The sequence below is a fragment of the Conger conger genome, chromosome 9 (genome assembly GCF_963514075.1).
Source record: "Conger conger chromosome 9, fConCon1.1, whole genome shotgun sequence".
Taxonomy (NCBI): Eukaryota; Metazoa; Chordata; class Actinopteri; order Anguilliformes; family Congridae; genus Conger; species Conger conger.
The window spans coordinates 40,759,834-40,774,344 of record NC_083768.1 but is presented as its reverse complement, the minus strand read 5'-3'; the positions used below and the strand labels follow the sequence as shown (position 1 = coordinate 40,774,344).

Here is a 14,511-nt window from a genome sequence, read left to right as displayed (position 1 = left end):
TCAGTGAGTAGCAGCGCCCTCTCTGGGTTTTTAACAAGAACTGCAACTCTTTTAAAGATTTAGCCCAAAGACTGCAGAACAATTACTTTGAATTCTAAAATGATTTCTTTTTACAAGTTAAGGGAACTGCAGTGGATAGTACTATGGCATCTAACAATAACACACAAAACAATGTTTGCCTCAGCCTCCCGCACAGATAGTTAATCTGGTGAACGTACCGTGATTCCTTTTTTTTTTTTTTTTGTATCTGGACAGGCACAGAGTTTCTTGTCTTTTTCAGTAGTACATCAATAATCTGAATGAAAATCACGTTTATAGTCCTCAATAGTGTACCCGGGCCCAACAGGATCAGGCAAAGACAGGCACACACAAACATACGGCAAATGGTTGGAGTGTTTGTGTGTTTTAATTAGCCTGTATGTATAACGGTATTAAGGTGCCAATGCAGTCTGTGCCACTGGCAGTCGTGAGTATCATTCCACGCTTTTGTCTCACTTTTATTGTTTCTGGATTATGCTGATTATTCTGTAATGTTTTCATGTTAACTGTGCGTGTTTCAATTATGGATGATTGTACATCTATATTGATTTAACTGTCATGTTACAAGTGTATTCATACATGTAAAAATTGTATTCAAAGTAATATTCCTGTTGTAATATGGGTTATGTCTTCACGTTTGTTGCACAGCGATGTTACTGTAATTATTTAATTTGTCTGAAGAAACGAGCTGACTCAGACACGACTGAGACAGGCCCTGGCAGCCTTGTCTATTTGAAGTCCGTGGATCATCAGTGAACTCTGTCAGCAGTATCAGCTGTCCCTGTGGCCTCAGTCTGTTCTTTTTAGCACTCACTGAATGGAGACCAGCAGTCAACAGAACGAACATCTATCTTTCTAGCGTTACAATATAATGGATATCAGTAGGCGAGTTTAGCAGCCAAGTATGAATATGACACATATTTATGACAGATTAGACACCTAAAACCACGAGGTACGGCGCTCTTTCTTTCATTCAAAATTCTGCTTCCTTTTCATTGGCTGCTGAAATGACTTATGATAAATCACCAAGGAACATGATCATCTCCTGTTCAAGAACTGTTTGGAACTTTTCTTTAAAAAAAAAACGACAAAAAAACAACAACCACTGATGCTTTTTTTCTTTATGAAAGGGACATAAGACGAAATGACTAAAGGCTATTATACAAAATAATTCATACATTTGCTGTCGTTTTCAGATATTTCAGCCACCTGGTTTTATTTAGTCAACGCTGACAGTCAAAAAATAGGCAATTGCTCCCTCTAGTGGGGATATGCGCAATAGTCTCCACATACAACGTAAATGTCAGTCGACTCACTTCACTCCATGCTGCAGCAAGACAATGATCCAGAACACAACAGCAATTCCACATCTCAGCAATTCCAACAGTTTTGGAGTGGCCCGACACGAACCCGATAGAAATGCTGTGGCAGGACCTGCAATGGGCAGTTTGTGCTCGAAAACCAATCAATTTCTCTGACTGAAGAAAATAAGAAGAGTAGGCTAAAATGGTAAATGGTTGGCATTTATATAACGCCTTTATCCAAAGCGCTGTACAATTGATGCTTCTCATTCACCCATTCATACACACACTGACACACTGACGGCGATTGGCTGCCATGCAAGGCGCCAGCTCGTCAGGAGCATTTGGGGATTAGGTGTCTTGCTCAGGGACCCTTCGAAAGACCAGGCGGGGGATCGAACCGGCAACCCTCCGATTGCCAGATGACTGCTCTTACTGCCTGAGCCATGTCGCCCCACCAAATCCCTCCACAGGGCTTAGAAGGTGTGATATAAAATTATAGGTGCATGGTGGCAGTTCTTGCTGCTAAATGTGCTGCAACCAGTTTAAGGGGGCAATTACTTTTTTCTTTTCTTTTTTTACATCTTTCATTAAATAAACAAACTAAGTACCTTAAAAATGTGTCTTCTGTTTACTCAGGTTCTAATATGTCTAATATTACATTTTGTCTAAAGATCTGAAACCATTCAGTGTGGCAAATATGCAACAGAGGAAATCCATAAGAGGGGTGAATACTTTTTCAGGGCACTGTAAGATGACGGATGACTGACAGGTGTTAACTCTTTCCCAAGTGTTCCCTTTCGCATGGATTGTTCACACAGAAAAGAGCAGTGTGTGTCTAGTCTTGGGTCCAGCCTTATGTGTGGCGATTGGATTTGGAGTACGGAGGCATAGACCACTGTGAAGACCAGAAGACTGACTACACACGACTGGATGCATCAAGTACAGTGGTTTGGAGAGTGAAAAAGCAAGAAAATCACTGGCAGACTCAGAAATAAGACTTTGCTAAGTAAATAAATTAAATAAATTAAATAAATAAAATAAATAAATAAATAAATAAATAAATAAATAAATAAATAAATAAATAAATAATTTAATAATTTAATAATTTAATAATTTAATAACTTAAGTACCAACTGTTTGATTGAACTTATTTCTCCCAAGATTGAAAACAAAGGACACCGTTCAAAAACCAAACGACGGACGAATATTCCTCAAAGGCAGGGATGGAAATGTGAAAATTCCAGATGAACCGTAAACCAAGAATGTCAGATCCTGCACAGCATCAAGAAGCACCAAGCAACACAAGGCCCAGAATCCCCAGAGGGGGATTTCCACCGCAACGGATGTGAAGTGGCTTTGGTTAAACTGACGAATGGCTGACTAATATAGAGAAAGGCACCACGTTTTGGAAGAGAGGGATGGACGCCTCCTCTCCTCTTGGCCCACGCATGCCGTGAATGATCGTGGGAGGAAGGAGGGTCAGACAGGAACTTCTCTAAAGCTGACAACGTACTTCAAAGCTGACAAAGTTGTTTTACGTTGTGGAAGCAGGGCTAAACACAATGACATTATATTGATTTGCGGTTTTAGCTTTTCTTTCTATCTTATTTAGCTGACGCGCTTTAGCCAAAGCGACTTACAGTTGATTATATATATATTATATATATATATTATTGGCATTTGGCAGATGCTCTTATCCAGAGCGATGTACAGTTGATTAGACTAAACGGTCAGACCCTGGAGCAATGCAGGGTTAAGGGCCTTGCTCAAGGGCCCAACGGCTGTGCGGATCATATTGTGGCTACACCAGGATTAGAGCCACCGACTTTGCGTGTCCCAGTCATTTACCTTAACCACTACGCTACAGGCCACCCCCGCCTGATTAGAGACAATCCCCCTCGGAGCAATGTGGGGTTAAGGGCCTTGTTCAAGGGCCCAGCAGCCGATGTTATCATGGCTGCACTGGGAATCGAACTACAGATGGTCGATTAAATGTTAAATGTACTGTCTCATACTAATTAATTTAATCGTTGTTTCAGCACCTTTTTTGAATCGCTTGCTCATCTGTTTGTTTATTCTGTTGTTAGTGTCTCTCTCTCTCAAGGTAGGTAGGTAGATACATAGCCTAGATCACGACTGGTGGCGGTAAAACACATTTCCAGGTTAGACGTCACCTCGAATCGTACTTATGGCATGCAGAACTGAGTGGTGTAGAGGATAGCTGGCAGAAACTGATGCGATGGACAGTACCATAACCATAATGAAATCATCAAATCATTAAATTGTGTGCTTTAACTTGTGGAAGAACCAATGCACTTGTATTTCGCTTTGGATTAAAAGCGTCTGCCAAATGACAGAAATGTCATGTAAATGTTGTGTGTGTGTTTGTGTGCGTGTGTGTGTGTGTGTGTGTCTGGCTGGCTGTCTGTCTATCTACAATGACCAAGACCGACAATGTGTTCTTATACAGAAAATGTGCATGCAGGCATTGTTGTCTAAACACAACATCCGATAAAGGTCATTTGTTAAAGTTGTGTAATGTCGGAGAAGAGTCTTAGTCAATTTCAGAACTGCTCAGCCTGGCATTGCATTACATTACAGGCATTTAGGCAGACGCTCTTATCCAGAGACGTACCAGGAAGTGGCATAGAACTTTCAGGGGCCTTTTAGGCCTATCTTGGCGTGGAAAATATGGCCGCAGTTTCCGGACCTTTGACTTCAGCGAAATGTCAGGGCGTGGCGCGTTCCAGCCATCTGCGAAGGTTGTGCGCATCTGCGAGACCACTTCCTGTCAGGCGTCTTGTAACCACGAGCCCGTAGAATTAAGTCGCAGTGTTTAACTGTAGAATGCACAACATGGGTCCAAATAGACCCGGGCGAGTTTATTTGTAATTTTCAAATAAGCTCTTCTTTTTCTTTTTTCTTTTTTCTTTTTTCTTTTTGCATATACATCATGAAATACCGTTTTTTTGTTTTTTTGTTTTAGAAGACGTGGGTCAAAATGAACCCGTATTAATTTCCTACGGAATTTTGCGGTTGCTGTTCAGGAAAACTCTTCTCCTAAGACGACCAAAAGACGCCGAGGCTTGTTTGAGGCGGTTTTGGCACTCATCATCCATTGTGCAGTTGTCAGTTATTATGCTTTGATAAGCTCAGTATTTGAAGGCCTTGAACTGTGAAGGTTGTTGGCTGGCGGGGAAGGCTGGCGCTCATCTGACAGATTATCTCCGTGTTTTCGGTGTTGATGGTCAGTCCCATTCTCCTGTGTGCAGTTACAGCTGCTGAGGAGGTGTTTGCAAGGCCATGCACACTCACATCTCGTAACAGTTGGGGGAGAGTACTTTTAATGATCAAAACAAGATATTCAATGAATTTCTGTATAATTACACGAAAATCATTTTTCTCAGAGATATAGTAAAGAGCCACTCAGCCATACACTCACCAAGCACTTTATTACACCTACTTATTCATGTGATTTTCTAATCAGTCGATTGTGTGGCAGCAGTGCAATGCATACAATCATGTAGATATGGATCAGGAGCTTCAGTTAATGTTCACTTCAACCATCAGAATGGGAAAAAAAGTGATCTAAGTGACTTTGACCGTGGAATGATAGTTGGTGGCAGACAGGGTGGTTTGAGTATCTCAGAAACTGTTCCTGGGATTATCAGGCACACTAGTTTCAAGAGTTTGCAAAGCATTGTGCAAAAGTGAGCAGCATTTCTGCAGACAGAAAGGCCTTGTTAATGAGAGACGTCAGATAAGAATGGCCAGGGGTACGTTTCCCGAAGCCTTCTTAACGCTACGTCGTTCGTAAGTTGTACCTTAAGCTCTACCTTAACGTTTCAGTGTGTTTCCCGAAGCGTTCTTCGCTAAGTATACCTTCTGTACGTCGTACATTCGTAAGGTTAGTCTGGACCACCCTTAGCTATACTTTGTTGCCATGTTGTCAGCTCACTCCGCAAGTGGCCACCACTGTTACGACCGCAAGCCTCTGAAATCAGCTGTTGCTCTTAGTTACATCTCAATAATATTGCTAAAATACCACATTAATGGCACAGTTTTCATGCAAATAATAAAATTGTAAATTGCGAAGGATGCATGTTGCACTTGATTGAACATGTTGCCTAATTGCCTTTTAAATGATATTCATAAACTGACGATTTCCCACTCTCTCTGTGTGCTGGAGCGATATTTAACCATGGTTTTGTTGGACACCGTAGTCCTAAAACTGGAAAATAATGTTTCTTTTTTTTCAGCGCCTCCTCTAACAATATCTCCATTTCGTTTGCTGTGAAGCTGTGGAACCGCTGAAAGACCCTAGAGGGAAATACAATTTCAACTGCTACCTGCACAACAAAGATAAGGTCCAGGGCCTATTTGATCATTAAAAAAAAAAAAATTATAACCACACATTAAAACAGGGGTAGGCATAATAGCATATCTGAACACGCATTATAACTCTAAGTGGACAGGCTACAGCAGTAGAAGTGTACATCAAGTAACATTCAATACGGGTCCTGTATGACCCCGGTCAAATTTGCGGTAGCAATAAAAAAATGATTTTTATTCGAAACCTAAGAAAGGAAAAATACATATGATGACTTGTGATCATCACAAACACGATAAATAATAAATTCCTTGAATATCAAATGAGTAGATTCGTTCATTCAAAAGAGGTAACAAAGAGACCCTCAGCTATGCACCAAATTCCATAGGAAATGAATACGTGTCCAAGTTTACGAGAGTAAACAATTCCTCGAAATATGAAAAGCACCTAATTGATGAAAAATGAATAAATTCTTAAAATTCTGCGATTGCAACAATGGCTGGAAAAATAACCAACATCTTTACCTGTGTTTACGCATATTGAATCTAGGCTAGAGTCGGGCACCTCATTTCCTGTCTAGCTGTTGTGGTCTGGCAAGACGCTCGCGCCTATATTCAGAGAATGTTTTTTTCTGACGGAATGTTTCCAGGCAGGGGACATGGGCTGGAACTAATTCAGAGACACTCTCAAAATGCGCGTCACGTTACTTCTGCTCTGTTACGTTTATGCTTTGAAAGGTAAGGTTTTTGATATTTTTTTTAACGCGGGCGATATTTTATATTAAATGTATTCTTTATTATCACTCCAGTTGAAGCTGTTCATTTGTCCCAATGCAATGCATAGATTATTGTACTGTAACTCAATAGGTCGATGAGATTACTTTGTAAATGAAAACTAGCCTCGCTAAATGGCCTACATTTAGGTTCCGCGTGAATAGTTTCATAGACTCACTGAGTACGTGGAAAGTTACTGAAGGCATTTACATTACAGTCTATGATTCCGTTTTTAATTTACTCCGTGAAAGCAATCTATTGGTAACTGTAAAATACAGTAACGTATAAATTATTAGTGTAATCATATCAATAATTACAAACAATACCCTGCAAGAGCTGGGCAAAAGGGATGCATTAAAGTGCATAATAGCCGTTAACATTTTGAGACAACATCTTGTCGTGATCACATTCAAAATATGCCACCTCCACAATTACTGGGCCGGTTTCAAGGAGACAGATTAAATTGAGTTTTGTATGGAGAATCACCACTCAATATTGAATTTAGTCTAGGACTAGGCTTAATCTGCGTCTGCGAAACTATACAGGCTATTGTAAAATGTATTATTATTATTATTATTATTATTATTATTATTATTATTATATAACAATAATAACAATAATAATAATGAGTGTGTGTCTGTGTGTGAATGCATATCTGTAAAATATCTGAACACATTCAATAAGTTGTCATTCCACTCTCATAAAGCATTAAACATATTGTGAAATCTACGTCAAAGTATATGCATTTTTTTCAAGATTACAAAAAGATATCTTATCGTCCAGTTAAAAAAGTTGTACTACGCTGTATTGCCTCTAAATGGATATATTAGCTATATGAGGTCTACCGTCGTAAAAGTTTGGAAACGGCTCTTTTCAAAGGCGTGTTTTGATTAATTAATTTCACATTTCTTTCCAGGCCAGGTTGTCCAGTATCCAGGGTGGGTGAACGTGGAGGATGGTGGTACCGTCAGGTTACTGTGCCGTACGGAAACATCTGGTATACTTTGCAACAACTTTGTTTGGACGAAAATAGACCCCAGGACCAAGAAGCTTATTACCATGATAAATGATACCAACGATACTTGCGTCAATGACGGACAAACGACTGAATTGTTTAAGGTTATTAAAAACGCAAACGTTAATGACTCCGGGACTTACTACTGCTCAGTGGAATTTCAAAAGATGCTATTCGTCGGCAACGGGTCAATTGTAATAGTGACACAAGGTGACAATATAATTCTTAACGATTCTCGGAGTAAATAAATAAATCAAGGGAAATTAATGAATCAGTAAATACATGAATGAATTAATTAAATGCTTGCTGCTGATATGGGGGCTTCTGTATTTTCTTGCTGAATCCGTGTTTTACATTTGGAAAGGGTGTTAATAAATGCTTTTCTAAACCGCTTAGGGTTACATATCTTAATACGATATACACAAGTGGGTGAGCACATCATATGTACACCGGCCGTTCAGTTATACTGTAACCGTGTGCTTCTCTGTTTGACGACTTTTCGCCACAGCAAAGAGAACCGAGCCCCCTCCGGTCGACATTCTCTGGCCGCGTAGCGCCCAACCCCGTATCCCTCTCCTGTGTGTGGTCTCCGGAGTCGTCCCGTCTGAAGTTCGCGTGTTCTGGGTCATAGACGGGGAAGAGGACAGCGGGTTTACCGAGTCGTTTTGGACAAAAGACGGCGGGGAGGTGGTAGAGTCCACCCAAAACCGGGTTCTGGTTCCTGCGGAGGAGTGGGAGAGAGGAGTCGTGTGCACGTGCGTTGTGGAGTATGCCGGGAAGAACTTTTCAAAAAGCGTCCAAAATGGAGGTAAATATTTGACAAACATCGTTGCAAAATGAAGGTAAATCAGTTTTTTTTCCACAATCCTCGCTGTTGCTTCACCGCGCGGGGTATAATTGCTGTTTTTATTAATTTGGTTTGATTGACCCGTTTATTGGACAGTGATCCGAACTTGTCACCGCCGTACCTGTATTTGTGCATTACCTCAATGTAGCACATGTAGGACTCATCCAACTGATTACATTGTGGTTTTAAAGTTGGCTCAAACACAGCATGGCAAAATTCCCAAGCATCTATCCATTTTCAATATCGCTTGCTCCTGCTCAGGGTTGTGGGGGGACTGGGGCTATCCCAGCATGCTGTGTTCGAGAAAAATATATAAAACTGATTTTGAATAATAATATTTCGTCAGAAATCACAGGATATAATAACAATATAATAATAATAATAATAATAATAATAATAATAATAATAATAATAATATCAATAATATAGGGAGATAAGCATGCATTAAATTGTTATTTTTAAGAGTTTGTGTGGTTTGAATGATCTATGTCAGTCACTTATCTTAATTGCTATAACTTTTCATAGGAAAGCGTAAGAAAATAAAAACTTTTACGCTACTTAGAATAATATAAAATATTTTTTTGTCGAAATTAATTAAAAACTTTACATAAATATGTATATAATAATAATAATAATGATAATAATGATAATAATATAATGATAATAATAATAATAATAATAATAACAATAATAATAATAATAATACCTTTATTTGACAGCCCACAGATTTAATCTGCTATAGGTTTAAAATACAGTTCAGTTAAGTTCAGTTCACTGTCAAATTTGAAATTGCATTTTAGCTTTTAAGGTAATTTTGCCTAAATGCAGTTTTTTAAAATAAAATAAGATAAAGATAAGAAAACCCTAATCTTTCATATAGGCATGATATGATATGGTATCTATAAAAAACATATCGTTATAGCACAAAAAAGAGTTCCCCTTTTATTGGTAAATGGCAACCACATACTGTAACGTATATTGGTTATACTGGAATTGGGATGAACATGATAACATGCAGTGAAAGATCCAGCTCAATAAAACCTGACTCAAAGGTGATCCTATGGGACACAATATACAGAAGCGATATTGAAACACTTGACAATATATTGATGAATACAGGCTATACGTTACATACTATTTATTTAAATAAAGGCTAAATTGTTGTGAAATGTATTCATTTATGCATTTCCTAAAAAGACCAATACGCAGTGCCCCTTTCCAGCCCAGAGGCACAGGTAAATTTGACTTTCTGAGGTCTGCGTTACAGGGAACCCTGACGCATGCGCGGTGCTCCTCTACGGAGCTCTCGCTGGAGCGGCCCTCACCGTCATCGTGGCGATCTGCATCTCTGTCTCCTTACATCGCGGTAACTAAGGACACCTGCATTCCACACTCAGCCTACTGTTAATTGCCTCTTTAAATTACATTACACAGCTGTAAACAGCCATGCTCATACATCTTTGCGTCTAAACGTGCAGAACTAGCCACTTTTAATCTGTGAGCCTGCGTTTAGAACGCAATGCGGTTTGACGTAAGAGCCGAAAATGTAACCCTTTGATGAAAATCAAATCTAATATAAAATCTGATCTCATCTCATGCTTGGGTGATAAGCGGTGGTATTGATCGGAGAGTTCCATTTGGCTCTGAGAGGATTGTTTCCAAGTTTAAACAATAAACTACAGTAAACTATATTAAATATTAACGCCACTTGAGATTCATTTTACCACTGCATAATATAATATTTGTCGTGTAATTCAAAAAGCATAGGATGCTCATTTCTGATTGCATTGCATGTGGATGTAACCAGATAGGCTCTTATTATCGCTTTTCTGTTGATCTTTCAGGTCGTTCTGTGAGAAGCGATGGAGACTCACGGTTCGTATTCGATTCTTGACCTTTATTTTTGTGTTTAACGCGTAAAACTAGCGATGCAAGTAAGTTAAAATGCGTAATATGCTTTCTATCTCAACTTCAGGGAACAGAGAAGAACCACGAACTTGGAGCCCAGACACCGTTCTGGTAAGTGCGGTTGTTTAATGTTATTTACAATAAAATGATCAGATTTCAATGACGTGTTTGTAAAAATGTTCCGAAACTCACGGATGCGTATCCCATAATCGCACTGGACCAGTAGCCTATTACATCAGCACCTCGCGTGACAAATTCAATTTCGGTAGAATTTTTACTTTACAAATTTACAGACCGGATGAAATCACAGCCAACCTCTGCAATTAAAAATCACACGGGGTGCCTGGGAATCGCATAGTGGTCCAGTGCGAATTTTCGGTGTATCATCTCTGATAATGTACTTTTAACTTCAAAGCCCTATTCGGACGGAATTCGTTTTACAGCGGGAGACAGAGTCGTGTAGGCTACTTCATTACCAGACAAAGTACACAATTCTAGTCCCATCCCAAGACACCGTTTTTACAGACTTTTACAGACTGCGCGCGCCCGCGCCAGTAAAGAAATGCGGCCTCTTTAAGCTACAGTAATTTGCCCTGGGAAAACAGTCCCCACTTGAAACTAGTCCGAATAGATAATTCTGGCGGCGAAGGTATTATTTTGATTAGATTCCTCCGTCCGATATGTTGTTTACATTTAGTGGAATCACCGAAGGCATCCTTGAGTGAGAATTATTTGTCGCAAACCATTTCAAATTGCCAAACATTTTTTCGAGTGTTGTGGGTTGCGGCGTTCACCCCACACCGGAAGAATACCCAGGTCACCTCTCTGTCGCAATTGCGAATTTTCTTTACTCTTGAAGCCATGCTAGTTTGTTTTGCCGGGCAAGCACGTACGCATACAAGTTGCGGAAGCAACGTGGTGACGACAACGCCGACCGGACCGATTAAGCACTCCCTATGTAATTTTGGAGAGCAATTACTGAGATCTCTTATCCTGTTTATATTCAGATGTCGTGTGACTTTGTTCCCATTGTCCTGGAAACGAATCCCGTCCGAATAGGGCTTAATACCGTACGTGTGCTCTATATTGGATTATAAACCGTAGGAGATTGTCAATGACGGCCACGTTGGAATGTGCCAGTTTTCGAGAAACACGAACTGAACGGACTACCCGTGAAGGAATGGATAGGGTGAAATGTTTTATTTATTTATTTATTTTTAAGTTTTTTGAAGTGGCAACTACACACTTTTCATTGTGTTTAATGTGTTTTTTCTCTCTCTCTCATGGTCTCTTGATATGTCGAAAATAAAACTTTTTAAAAACGTCTTACCTTAACTATTGAAATTCATAGGGAAGCAACGAAGGGGATCGCCGATTGATCAGACTATGTCGGTATGTATACGCAAGTATAGGCATCCTTTACTGCCAAAATTTACGGCACGGTCTCAGACTATATTCTAACTCCACCAAAACCCTTTGGTAGTATTTTAACTGGACTTGTCAAAGTAGAGAGTTACATGTGTGGAAATAAAATTGTCATGCTTGTCACGTCATGTTTTATGTTTAGTTATTGTCTGAGTTATATTATTGTCATGTCACGTATTATATTAGTCTAGTCTGACCACGTTTTTATGTTGTATTTCTTGTTACGTTTCATTTTCATGTCATGTTACGTTTCATGTTTAGTTGTTACGATTTAATTGTTAGTCTTGTCATGTCACGTTATGTAGTTTATTCATGTCGCAGTTCGCAAACTTATGTCACGATTTATGTTGTTTCATGTTATGTTGTTCCGTTCATTGTTTAGCATACACTTTTTCGTGTCTTTCTGCAAACCTTGCCTTCTGCAAACCTTGCCTTCATGCTTTCTCGCTCTCCCTTTCTGTCACTCACGCTTCCCTAATTCCCCTATTTCCCTTGTCTATTTACTAATCTACTAACGCTAGATCAGGATTGGGTAATAGTAACATTGCAACCATGTGTTCATGTTTACCTTACGTTTCTTGTGCATGTCATGTACTAATTCACAAACGCTAGGCAGGATAGGTTTATTAGTAACGATTACTAATTATCTCGTTATCTTGTCAATCCTCCACACCTGATTTCCATTCTCATGCTGCTCTCAAACTAATTGTCTGCACCTGTCTACACCTGCATATAAGCTCAGTTCCACGTCATGCTTTGGCAAAATTATTGCCTCCTGTTCGTCAGTGCACGGTTAAGCTTTTTTGATAAGCTGGTGTCTACCTGTTAAGATCCATGCCTACTTATTGACCATTGTTATTGACTCCTCTTTTGTTGGCCATTGCCAGCCTGTACCATAAACTTTGTGCTTTTGCTCTGCGGAGCGGACTTCGGTCTTGACTCTTGCGCCATCATCGACCCCCAAGCCTGCCTACCGTCTGTCTGCACTACTGCCCCGCTGACCGCTTTCCTGGTTACTGGAGACTGCCTTCTCCCTCGGGACCTTACTTTGGTTTTGGCTGTATTTCACGTGTATGAACTTTGCTTGTTTTTCGACTACGCTCACTGGACATTCCCTGAATAAAGCCCTGATAGGACTTTGACATCTCTGTCTAAGTCGTGCATTTTGGCTCTAACCCCCCACGCACCCCTCTCAAATGTTGAAAAGCCTATCCTAACCGGACATTTTGTTTTCCACAGGAGGTGCAGTACGCCAGTTTGGAAGAAGCAAGTTTAGCTAGACGGACACACAGGCCTACTGTGTTGCACTGAATAAGTAAAATGTTCGGGCCAGTTTGTTTGGCGTTGCAAAATAGAGACCTAGCCTCTTTTTTTTCTAGTTCCAAATGAATTCTGCCATCTGATCTTGTGATTTGAAACCCCTCATAATGCTATTGCTTTGGGCTTGTTACCATATTTAATCAAGCTTAATTCAAATGCGAAATGACAAATAATGGTTATTGGTATCCCTTGATGTGTAAGGTCTGTACATCATACTCCTGTCTACTTTCTCAGTGAGTAGCAGCGCCCTCTCTGTTTTTAACAAGTACTGCAGCTCTTTTAAAGATTTAGCTCCAGGACCGCAGAACAATTACTCTGAATTCTAAAATGATTTATTTTTACAAATTAAGGTGACTGCAGTGGATAGTAGTATGGCATCTATCTACGCTAAGCTTTTCACGAGAGATTCTGAAAATAAGTGTCTAACACAACACAATGTTTGCCTCAGCCTCCCGCACAGAACTATCTGCCGAACGTACCGTGATTCCTTTTTTTTGGACAGAGTTTCTTGTCTTTTTCTGTAGTACATCAATAATCTGAAATGAAAATCGCTTTTATAGTCCTCCATAGTGTACCCGGGCCCAACAGGATCAGGCAAAGACAGGCACACACAAACGTACGGCAAATGGTTGTAGTGTTTGTGTGTTTTAATTAGCCTGTATGTATAACGGTATTAAGGTGCCAATGCAGTCTGCCGCTGGCAGTCGTTAGTATCATTCCATGCCTTTGTCTCACTTTAATTGTTTCTGGATTATGCTGATTATTCTGTGATGTTTTCATGTTAACTGTGCGTGTTTCAATTATGGATGATTGTACATCTATATTGAGATACATTTAACTGTCATGTTACAAGTGTATTCACACATGTAAAAATTGTTTTCAAAGTAATATTCCTGTTGTGATATGGGTTATGTCTTCACGTGTGTTGCACAGCGACGTTACTGTAAACCCAGGTGTTAATTTGTCTGAAGAAGCGAGCTGACTCAGACACGATTGAGACGGGCCGTGGCAGCCTTGTCTGTTTGAAGTCCGTGGATCATCAGTGAACTCTGTCAGCAGTATCAGCTGTCCTTGTGGTCTCAGTCTGTTCTTTTTAGCACTCACTGAATGGAGACCAAAAGTCAACAGAGCGAACGTCTATCTGCATTTTTACGTTAATATTGCATTTGCATTGTCTTGTGCTATTCTGCTGAGTGGGTCGGAACGGAGCCGATGATGCACGCGCATCCTTTATTTTTACCTTATACACCGATGAGCCACAACATTAAAACCTCCTGCTTAAACCAGTTATTTCATGATTAAAAATGCTTTAAACTGTTTAAACCTGTCTATAAACACTTAATTATGTGACGTGTACTTATATAAGCAGATAATCACAAGTGAATTGCATTCAAAAATAACATTTTAAAATGAAAATGGAAATCTTGTAAGGTGGTTTGGGTGCATTGTTTTATTTTAATATCTTGGTAAGTAATGGTGTTTATGATCACCAGGACATGTACAATTTTTAACATGAAAAATAAATAAAGACCACCTGCCATATTTCAAAA

General features: G+C 39.7%; 1 protein-coding gene across 1 annotated transcript; it reads left to right on the top strand.

Annotated features, from left to right (window-relative positions):
• The first annotated feature begins 6,321 nt into the window (after nt 1-6,321).
• Nucleotides 6,322-14,511, top strand: LOC133137538 (uncharacterized). The gene is made up of 8 exons (XM_061255868.1): nt 6,322-6,410; nt 7,363-7,671; nt 7,970-8,269; nt 9,576-9,674; nt 10,153-10,183; nt 10,284-10,327; nt 11,568-11,608; nt 12,881-14,511. The coding sequence occupies exons 1-8, from the start codon at nt 6,365-6,367 to the stop codon at nt 12,950-12,952; spliced, it is 942 nt and encodes a 313-aa protein (XP_061111852.1). The 5' UTR covers nt 6,322-6,364; the 3' UTR covers nt 12,953-14,511.

Coding starts and splice junctions, on each gene's coding strand:
- LOC133137538 (XM_061255868.1), top strand. CDS start 6,365: ATGCGCGTCACGTTACTTCTGCTCTGTTACGTTTATGCTTTGAAAG. Junction 6,411..7,362: donor TTACGTTTATGCTTTGAAAG/GTAAGGTTTTTG, acceptor ATTTCTTTCCAG/GCCAGGTTGTCCAGTATCCA. Junction 10,184..10,283: donor AGAAGCGATGGAGACTCACG/GTTCGTATTCGA, acceptor TCTCAACTTCAG/GGAACAGAGAAGAACCACGA.